The sequence below is a fragment of the Helicoverpa zea genome, chromosome 23 (assembly GCF_022581195.2).
Source record: "Helicoverpa zea isolate HzStark_Cry1AcR chromosome 23, ilHelZeax1.1, whole genome shotgun sequence".
Taxonomy (NCBI): domain Eukaryota; kingdom Metazoa; phylum Arthropoda; class Insecta; order Lepidoptera; family Noctuidae; genus Helicoverpa; species Helicoverpa zea.
In genome coordinates, this window is record NC_061474.1 from 3,421,543 (window position 1) to 3,431,960 (window position 10,418).

The 10,418-nt window shown below is 34.4% G+C and overlaps 1 protein-coding gene across 5 annotated transcripts; it reads right to left on the bottom strand.

Annotated features, from left to right (window-relative positions):
* Positions 1 to 571: 571 nt before the first annotated feature.
* LOC124641815 (myoneurin-like) lies at positions 572 to 10,136 on the bottom strand. 5 transcript variants are annotated; one of them, XR_006985705.1, is made up of 13 exons: positions 9,916 to 10,135; positions 9,550 to 9,721; positions 9,112 to 9,312; positions 8,582 to 8,719; positions 7,668 to 7,747; positions 7,249 to 7,451; positions 6,753 to 6,848; positions 5,552 to 5,686; positions 4,260 to 4,370; positions 3,415 to 3,620; positions 2,830 to 2,930; positions 2,096 to 2,577; positions 572 to 2,040 (listed from the first exon to the last, which is right to left on the bottom strand). XR_006985705.1 is itself a non-coding variant. In XM_047180044.1 (12 exons), exons 1-12 carry the CDS (start codon positions 10,033 to 10,035, stop codon positions 2,527 to 2,529), a joined length of 1,614 nt encoding a protein of 537 aa, XP_047036000.1. In that variant the 5' UTR covers positions 10,036 to 10,136; the 3' UTR covers positions 572 to 2,526. The 5 variants fall into 5 exon arrangements, 4 of the variants coding, with proteins under 4 accessions (XP_047036000.1, XP_047035999.1, XP_047035998.1 ...); XM_047180044.1 differs by lacking the exon at positions 5,552 to 5,686 and adding an exon at positions 4,840 to 4,974 and having other exon boundaries at positions 572 to 2,577; positions 9,916 to 10,136; XM_047180043.1 differs by having other exon boundaries at positions 572 to 2,577.
* Positions 10,137 to 10,418: the final 282 nt, after the last annotated feature.

Below are 10,418 nucleotides of genomic sequence, written 5' to 3' on the forward strand. Positions count from 1 at the left end.
GTACTTGTAAAGAACCTTATAAGAGTAGGTACGTATCAAAAATCCGCAAGTTGATGTAACCCACAATCCCCAGTTCAGATAAAAACGTGCGCCCTAAGCCCGTCGTGTCGTTTTCATTAGTATTTTATTTTCCCACATTTCCAACGCCCGCCAGTCGCCACCGTTTTATTTATATCGAAGTTTTTCTTTTATTTTCGCCGAAACTTTCCAGCGTGGAAAGTGCATTTTCCGGCGGTAATTTGAATACCTACTCGCATTTTTTATTGGAGAAGTAAGTTGCTTTTTAGTGTTTTTTCATTTACGTGTTAAGGTGGCTTTGGCAATAAGCTACTAATTATAAACACGCCCACAGCTTATGATCGAATATTGTTTTTTTATGGATTTGTTCAGAATATTCAGGATTTGAATTCTAATGTCAATAAGTAAGAGCGGTGTGTAATAAGTGCATTATCCCGCGCGAAATAGTGCGACTATAGACCAGCAGATAAAAAGCAAGGAAATTATTTAAAAGGTGGCCAATGGAAAATTGAATATCTCGGGGCTTGATTTAGAAGGTGAAATAAAAAAAAACTCATGTTCCATGATCTTTATTCATATAATCCTAGAATCAATTTCGAACGAATTGTAATAGCATCAACATAATATTATGTTTTTAACATATTATACTAAAACCATGTCACATTACATAGCTTCTCTTGCTCACTTACATTATAAATTATTTAATTAAAATCAACTAATAATTAAACATACACATTGTCATCTAAGGACAGGAACTAGTATTAATAGATATTGAGGCGAACAAATATACAAGACGGTGAATATTAGAGATGTCACGAATACTGTAAACTGTTCAGCCGAATACCGAATAGTAAATCATGAAAAAAAAAATCGAAATATTACTCGCAAAGATGTTCAATCAACCAACAAATAAATTAAAATTAACATACTAATATTTATAATCTACCAATGGTAAGTTTTAAATAAGATGTGATAATAAGTTGTAGTAACGGTTTTGATGAATGAAAACATTTATCGATACCCGACTATTGGGTTTTACCTACTTCCAAAAACAGCCTTTATACCCACACTACTGCCAGTTAATGATAAATAAATCTTAGCAAATATGTTTTGCTACCATTTTTAGGGACCTTTTGGGATTTTGAGATACCTGAATATTCGGCGCCGAGGTTATATATTCGGTATTCGGCCAAATAACTATTCGTGGCAACTCCATTAAAACTGCCAATAATTAGCCTAAACGTCATTTGCGCATTAAATTTTTGTTATATTACCAAAGATACATAGTATGAAAAGGCCGGTATCTTAGTTCAAAGTAATAGGTACCTAAAAATAAGTAATTAAATATAAAATAACGCGATGATCATTAAAATTACTATTTACAATAATAATTATATTCAAAGTCTTCTTTATTTTACAGTTTATGTTATTTTTTACTACAAAATCATAATAAGTTTAGGTACTATACATACTTCATAGTACTTTAAGTTATGAAATTTTGCTGAAATTAGAGTATACAGTAAAATTTAAGTTTTGGCTACAATTTTTGTATTCAGTTTGAACTTTTAGTAGTTTTAGTAGTTCAGTAAACTGAACCTTATTATATTTTATCTATTTCATTAGTAAATTATTTCTTTTTTTTTAGTTCATATTAATACTAGTGCTCTTACTGTTTGAATTCTTTAAGATCTATTGTATTAAAGAGTAGGTAGAAAACATGAATTGAATAGTTTTGATTCTATTATATTGAAACCTACACACATCAAATTTAACAATTTACATACTTATTGGACAATAGTACATATTTTGTGTTTGGCTAATTTCATCGAAATAATAATCGGAAATATTTCATGGATTTTATGGATAAATCTACAGATGTAAATATCTATTTATCATAAAATTTTAAACTTTTACATAATTAGTTTTTTTTTTTATACAAATGAACATGAAATATGAATCTCTATTCCAAAATAGATATCACACACATCTCGTCCGAAATCTAATGTTCAAATAGAGATTATTTGCTTAATATTTAATATTAATTTAATATCATGAGATAATAACTTGCACGGTCTATACATTACTATACACATTTTTGTTTTACATCCAGTTAAGTTTTGAATACACACTAAAGGTACGAGTTCGCAGCCGACCGCAGGCGAACTCGTACCTTAATAGATCTACATAATTACGCCATAGGTATTTATACCTAAAGTACCTATAGGTATTTTTTTCCTTGTAGGAATATTCTAACAGTTAAACATTAATAGGGTAATATTAAACCCTCACGATCGACATTAATCGATAACTCCTAGACATTTCTAACATCGATAAATAGTGATGTGAAACGCAAATATCGATATTTTGGTCATTCACATGGATTTAATAACATCCTTATACATAGAGAAGTCGTCATGTAATATTATGTTGAATAAACAGAAAAATGTTCTTGATTTTAATAATTGTTTATTGTTCTAAGTTTTTAATTAAAATTACCTATGGTTTATTTCACTCCGCTTTCACTTCGTCGTCCATGCAGAATTCAGCGTCTAATACAACCTGCATAAAATATTTATTAATTAATAAAATTAAAGCAAACCAAAAAATGCAATAAGGAGAATGGCAAGGAAAATTGAAAGAGTATGAATTTATTCGACTTTACACTAGCTATTTCTACAAACACTTGCACTTCAAGCTTTTTAAAACGTCTTCAATAGATTAATATCTTTATCTCTAAAGTATAAGGTTTAATGTTGACCTGGAACATTACATTAACATAACAAGTTGTATATGACATAACTATGTACTTACCGCTTGCATGCCGGCGACGGCGCGATCAGTCTCTTTCTCGGAATCATCCCCACCATCTTCAGTTTCCTCTACTACCTGCATTTGTGTTTCTTCACCACCATCTAACAAATACAAGGTATGATTAAGTTTATTTAAGTTCTCAGTAGTGACTTTGTAAGTACTTAATATTGTTTACTATAATTATTTTAGGTTATTGTGGTCATTGATAAAAATAATTTAAGTAGGTGCCATAACCTCATCGCCAGCCTAGCCTTTTCAGAATTAGTATGTTGGGGTCAGCTTCCAGCCTAACCGGATGCCGCTGATTGCCAGTGTTTTACATAGGACCAACCCGATACCCCTTTGTAAGACTGGTTGTTAGACTTTCTGGCTTTACTACCCATGACGACTGTTTATCGTGCCTTCCGAAACCCAGTCATTAGTGTCTTAGATATACTTAGAAAGCACATACAAACGTGGAAAAGTTGCATAGCCTGACCTAGAATCGAATCCACACAGTCATACTTGAGAGGTTGGTTCTTTACCTACTACGCCACCACAACTTTTCCGAGCCACTTAAGTTACATAAGACATTATTATAGCTACCTTCAGATCCAGTATGTATAAGCTGCAGCGTGCCATCCACAATCTGTCCGGAGATGACCCCGGACAGGCCGGACACGTTGATCTGTTGGCGCATCTTCTTGGCTTCCAGTTCAAGTTGCTGTTGTATGTACAGCTCTTTGTGATGTACCTTGTTGTGGTATTTTAGGTGGTGGGCTTTCGTGAATTTCTTGTTGCAGGGGCCGCAACTGCGTGGGAAGAAATGGATTGTATGTATCAGGTTTTTTCTTAAGTCTATATTGTCTCACTGCTGGGCAAAAGCCTCCCCAAAATCTGTAATTTTTCTGTCTGAAGCGTGCATATACTTTTTAGGTGTTAACCAAAGCTAATGTCAACACACGTGTCAAGAACAATATCAGATACACTACAGCTCACTTACAGCCAGTTTTTAGCTAATTGATGATGATGATTGATTCATTTACAAATGGATGATGTCTGCGACTCTGTGTCTAGTAATTATTCACTATAGTTCGGCCATTCAGAGAATGCGTTCCTGACACGTCGCGATTGAACTGACGACGTAACTACATTCATTGATTATTGATATAATAATGTTGTTTTAATGCTCCTCAATTGTTAAAACGGTAAACAACCAGCAAAAATATTTTTATCGTAACTGCAACGCCATTGCAAAGTTACGTCGTCAGTTCAATCGCGACGTGTCAGGAACGCATTCTCTGAATGGCCGAACTATAGTTCTTTCCAACCTTCCACTATGCATAAAGTCAAGGCACTTGACTAGTCCATTACATTACACAAGCACTTTTATTTATTATGAACTCTTTTCTGTATATCTTTTTTGTGATTATGCCAAATATAATACTCACGAGTATTTCTTCTCCCCGGTGTGAGTGAGCATATGGTTGGCGAGCACGTAGGAGTACGTGAAGGATTTGCCGCACAGCGAACACTGGTACGGACGGACGCCCATGTGTAATCTGTTGGTAAATGTTACGTTGAAAGGAAAAAATAAATAAATATGTCATTTAGTTTAGGAAAGTGTAAAACAATATTGTATTTGTTTGGTTGAATAGTTCTTTTGTTGTTTAAAAATTGAAATTATGAAAACTTTTGAGTATATTTTACAGCTTCTCAAATTGGATTGACTCCTTTAAATTACTGGTAGATAGAATTTAAGTAAGTTATTTAATTTGTATATTCAATTTTAATTTACTTATTAAATTATAAGGACCATTGCATGTTTGATATTTAAAATAAACATGAAATAAAATTCAACTTTAATTACTTACTGAAGATAGATTAGAGTAGTAGGCCTGTTTTTCTTAAGTCGTATGTGTTAAGGTTGAAAATCCATTACCTATGTTCTGTAGATTGCATTGGCCCTAATCACTGCCATATTTCACAATCTGCACCTTATTCATAGAAGAATAAAGATCAAAATCCCACCTCTCATGCTTCTGCCGGGTCCCATAGTCTCCGAACCGTCGATCGCATATCCGGCACTTGTACGGCCGCTCTCCGGTGTGACGTTGCATGTGACGCTTCAACGCCTCGCGCATCACGCAAGCGAAGCCGCATACACTAGTCAATGGTACTTATGTTGTATGTGTTAAGGTTGAAATTCACCTGTTTTGTCGGTCGTGTTGGTTGTAGATTCTGCAGGCGCTGTTTCAATGTCTTTTGGTGGCGTTGAGTAGTTTGGGCTTGGTAATTTAGTGGTGGTAAAGTTAGATATTTAAATAGAAATGTTAGGTTACTTCTTGGTAAAGAACGTTCCCAATAAGCTAACTATCTTTTGATTGACATACTGGATGCCGACCCCAACGTAATTGGGAAAAAGGCTCAGAAGATGATGATGACTTTTGATTAACTTACTAGAGATAGGAATTTGAAATAAGCCGCATAGAAGTAAACTCAAGTTCCTATATCTAGTAACCAAAACAACAGATAGTATAGCATTGGGAATGACCTCAAGTAATGATTTTGAGAACTGCAATTTTGAGGCAAAAGAAGCATTTTCCTTGCCCATTAAAAAACACATTTCAAGCCCAAAAAGACTTACGTTTAGTTACTTCTGTTACTAAACTGCCGAGTGATAACTAAACTTTTCCACCACTCAACCACCTCCCTCTCCCAAACTCAACAAAAAGAAACTCGCCTCTCATGTTTCTGTCGACTTCCAAAGTCCCCGAAGCGTCGATCGCAGACGCGACACTTGTACGGCCTGACGCCCGTGTGGCGCATCATGTGCCGGCGCAACTCCATGTTCAGAACGCACGCGTACCCGCACACGCTAAGTAAACAGTGGTCTTAGATTTTATACTGAATGTGGTTTTTGAACACACTACGTGACGAATTATATTATAATTGACGTGATTTTTTTTTTTTTTTTTGTAAAAATTATAGGTCTAAATCTACACTTTTATAAGTAATTTTTTTTTGAATAGTTAGATATAAGAGTGACTTGAAATACGACTTATTTTTTCTTAACTCTCTTCTTAAATTGATAGAAAGAGAAAGATAGTTTAAACACAAGTGTTGGGCTATGGTGCAGGCAAGATTAGATGCTATTGATAAATGAAGAAATTGTTCATTGAAAACATTAACTTCTTGGATAGGTGCCTATGGTATGTGTATGGCAATAGGTGATTGGGAATTATTTATTTATCTTGTGCTAAACATAATAATGAGAGATGATCAGATGATGATCTCATATGAGATCTATATGAGAGAGGGTGGTGCTTACATTTGCAACGGAATTTAGTTATTACAGAACAAATTGATACTTTAAGGGAAAATGATACTTTCTCACTGTGTGTGTGCTTCATAATCCTTTTTAGTATAAAATCTACAATACAATGTCACTGATAAACAAAAAATAGAGATAAAACAATTAAAAAAAACTTTTATATAAAGTTATTATTATTAGAATTTCGAGAGGCGGGTGCGGGTGCGTTCTTTTGAGAGTTTTAATTAATTTATTAATTTTAAACATTGAAACAGCGCGTGCTGAAACGACCTACAAAACATGGGCGCAGGTGTTTAAAGTAAAATAATGAAAAAATATAAAAATAATGACAATTAAATAAGGCCCCCACCCGCACCCATATCTCAAAGACACATACAAAAAATTTATATGAAAAATTATTAATTTTATAAATGATCTTAAATAAATCGCTATTAGATGTATTGGAAACCATGTTTTCTTTGTATTTGCTTAGTGGAATTAAAAAATCATTCCATGTCTAAATCAGTTTTCTCTTTAAGAGAATTTTCTTAGTATGACGAAAAAATAATGAATAAAAATCAACAATAAATCAAGTAATTTCAAAAGACAAACAAACAGAAATTCTTCATACCTGCAAACAAACGGTTTGATTCCAAGATGGCGTCGAATATGCGCCTGTAGAGAAGCGTTGGATGTAAACGATGCGCCGCAAGTCTCACATGTGTGCCTGGGAAATTATTATTGGATAATTTGTTAGGAATGAAAGCTTTATAAAGACCTTTATAAAGCTTTCATTGGGCTATTTAGTAATTATCTATCCCACCAAAAACATACACGTAAAAAAAGCCAAGCTATGCAATCTTTCCATTGTAAAAGATATTGAGATCTCATAGAAGCCAAGTTCTGTTTAATTTATTTTGTAGTTTATATCAATATTTAATCACTGTACCTCTCAATAGTTCTCTTTTCTTTACATTTAATTATAGGGACTTGAAAATTAATATAATTTATGTGGAGCTAATATCAAAATTCTATCGCAAACAACAGATAGGTGGGGTATTGAAACCCATATACCCCAGTATATAACTACTTTTGGGGACTTGAGATTTATGCTATGTAGTACTCACGTCTTCTCATAAATATATTTCTTCTTGTTCTGATACTTCTTCTTAGGCTTTGGATTGAGTATATGTTCCGGTATGGGCTCGGAGAATGCCAGGATAGTTTCCTTGAGTAGCACATCTTCACCGTCCTGTTTCTTAGGTTTGGGTTTAGTAGGCTTGTCTTGCAAGGACTTGCGTGGTCGGCCGCGCTTGCGGGGCGGAGGATTCTGCGAAACAAGTATTTTATGTAAAAGAGTTGTAATTTGAAATATTTGCTCAATAATAGTGGAAGGTAATGGTGTTACTATAAAAAAAAAATAGGTATGTCATTAAGACGTAGATGATTTTTTCGGATGGTGTATGGTCCTATAAATAAAATGAATTATTTTTATATTGAAAAGTTAACTAAAATGGTTCAACACATGAAAACACATAATAATTACCAATTCTTTAGTTTCTGGTTCAGATTCCTGTTCCTCTCCAGCAGGCTCAAAGTCAGGATCATCATCTGCACTGCCAAATTCTGAAAGATAAAAATACCCATTATAGTTAAATTAAAAAAAAAACCATAAATAAATAGGGGCAAAAAAGATAGTCAAGATGTTAAGATGGAAACAAATAGAAAACGCAAGTTTAGTAATTAAACAAAGCTAGTTTCAAGTTTAATAGGAAAACTACAAACTAAGTCAATGTGCAATGTGCATTATTAGTGGATTATGGGTACAACAAATTTTCTATTGGGTTTGGTTAATTTTTAATAACACAAATGAACAAAAACAGTGCATATCTATGTAAGTGTCACTAACTAAATTACAAAACCATGACTTAGATAAAATAAAGATTTTACCAGCACTGCATACAGTTACAGATGTTTTATCTCACGTAAGCAGGTGAGACATACTTGTGTGGGTAACAGTACATAAACATTGTCTTTGTATGACTCTGCTACTCTGTCACTACTGAGCGCTCCTGATCTTATGCATACAAAGACAATATGCATGTCCATTTCTGGAGGGTTGTAACATTTAACTAATAATGATAACTGAACCATTTTTAGTTGTCAAATCAACAATTTGAGGGACGGTAATTTCACAGCTGGTTATCATTTGTTTCTTGATATACTTCATCATCTGCCTAGCCTTTTTCCAACTATGTTGGGGTCAGCTTCCAGTCTAACTGCATGCAGCTGAGTACCAGTGATTAACAAGGAGATTGTTATAGTTCTATGTTGAAACTTGCCCTAACACTTACAAGTACAGCTCACCCACTTCCGTAAAACATCCATAATCAATAGAAAATAAAAATGAAAGCAAAATAAAAACAAGGATATTACCAATGCTAAACTGATGACCCTCACCCTCATGACCGAAAGCATCATCCTCATTGTCAATGGGCTCTTGTTTGAGGTCCAGGGAGCCAGCGGCCAGGAGTGTGGTTAAGGCTTCCGGTTCCTTTTCTTGGTTTTTAGGCTTCTTGCGTTGGTACGGTGAGAGTTCTACAAGTAAGGTTGTGAAACTTTAATTCATTGTGGAATTGGAGATGCTTGTTAATAATAACATTTTAATTGATAATTGACCTATTAAATTGGTTTTTATCCCAATCTTTTTGTATTTCATTTGGTTTCAATAAAGATTTTTTTTTTCTGAATAATGAACTCTGATATAAATTTTATAAGCATGCAATAGACAACAGTCACAAAGGTATGCAAGAATACATAATTAAGAATTAAAGTTATGCATAAGAATCCATTTTTTCAATGAGCCCCAGCACTCTGCAAGAACTGATCAATTCCTTCTGCATACAAACTACTATGATTGTTGCATAAAGCAACAGGGATTTTAAACATTAATTCAAGTTAATATAAATGCATTAAAAAAGCTGTCTTACCAATCTGTCCCTGTTCATTAGGATATTTCCTAGGCCGTCCTCTCTTCCTGGGTCCCGGAGCCTTAGTCACAACGGCACTGCTGGGAGTTTTCACCAATGTGCGAGTCCATTGGCCTTGAGGGTCATGCTCCACCGGCAACTCGTATTGGAGAAGCAGACCATTCTCCTGCTTTATTGTGATTGTTTCTGTCTCCGTTGGTACTGTTTATAAACATATTTGTGGTTATGAATTCAAGTGAGTAGGACTGTATGTATAGAAATCAGTATAAATATAGGTACATATAGATTGTGGATATTGAAGGTCTTTTGAGAGCAGTCATTATTTTTCTTATTGAGAATTAATTTGTAACACAAAAATAGCGTCACTAGCTGAATTGATAACTTGGCGGGAAATTATTAGGCTGCATTAAAGAATGCTGATAAGTAAAAATGTCTAACCATTGGCGGAGCTCCCTCCCGACACGGCTTCCGAAGACTTTTTGAATTCTTCCAAACATTCTTTGAGAGTATCGTTGGAAGTTATACACTGCTGCTTGAATTGATACGCGTAAGTTAGCCGATCGACGCAATTCAAGCATATTAGCGTTGGCAAACTATCGTTTTTATTCACCTAAAATATAAAACATCATATCATATAATAAGGTATTTGCGAGTCAAATAATAACATAAATAATTTCGACTTCTGGGATGTCAGCGAAAAATCCCAAAATTTGCTACAAATAAACCAATATAGCAACATTATTGTAGTAAAAAATCAAATAGGGTGGCCATCGCAACCATTTTGATGTGGTAATTTTTACATACCTCCACGCCGCAACAGAAGGTGTACTTGTCGCCAAGTTGTTCGTTATTTTCGTCCCAATCAAAGAGGGAAACCATGTCCCCGGTTTCTAGACACACCCGACACGTTAATTGCCAATCCATTTTGTTGTGGAAAAGGCGTAATAGCTGCAAGTTTCTCTAAAAACTCAACAAAATGCTGCGTTTTCTCAAACCGGAAGTTTGACCATTTGACAGTAATACCAACATGACGTCAAAAGTTTGCTGTCAAAGCGCGGCAAAGATTCCAGCTCTTCTACCTCTATGATCAGCGATTTAGTTAACAGTTAATCGCCAGTTGGACTAAAGAAATGCGTTAAAACGTTCAACTTATTTTACATTAATGTTTCAGGAAATAAATATACATTGGTATTTTTTTATTATTTAAAAAACTATTCTTTTACTATTCTGGTGGACCCCTACCTCAGCCACTCAATGAAAGTGGGACTGCCAACATTCTAAAATTTGCATTCTGCCCCTTCCCCTTT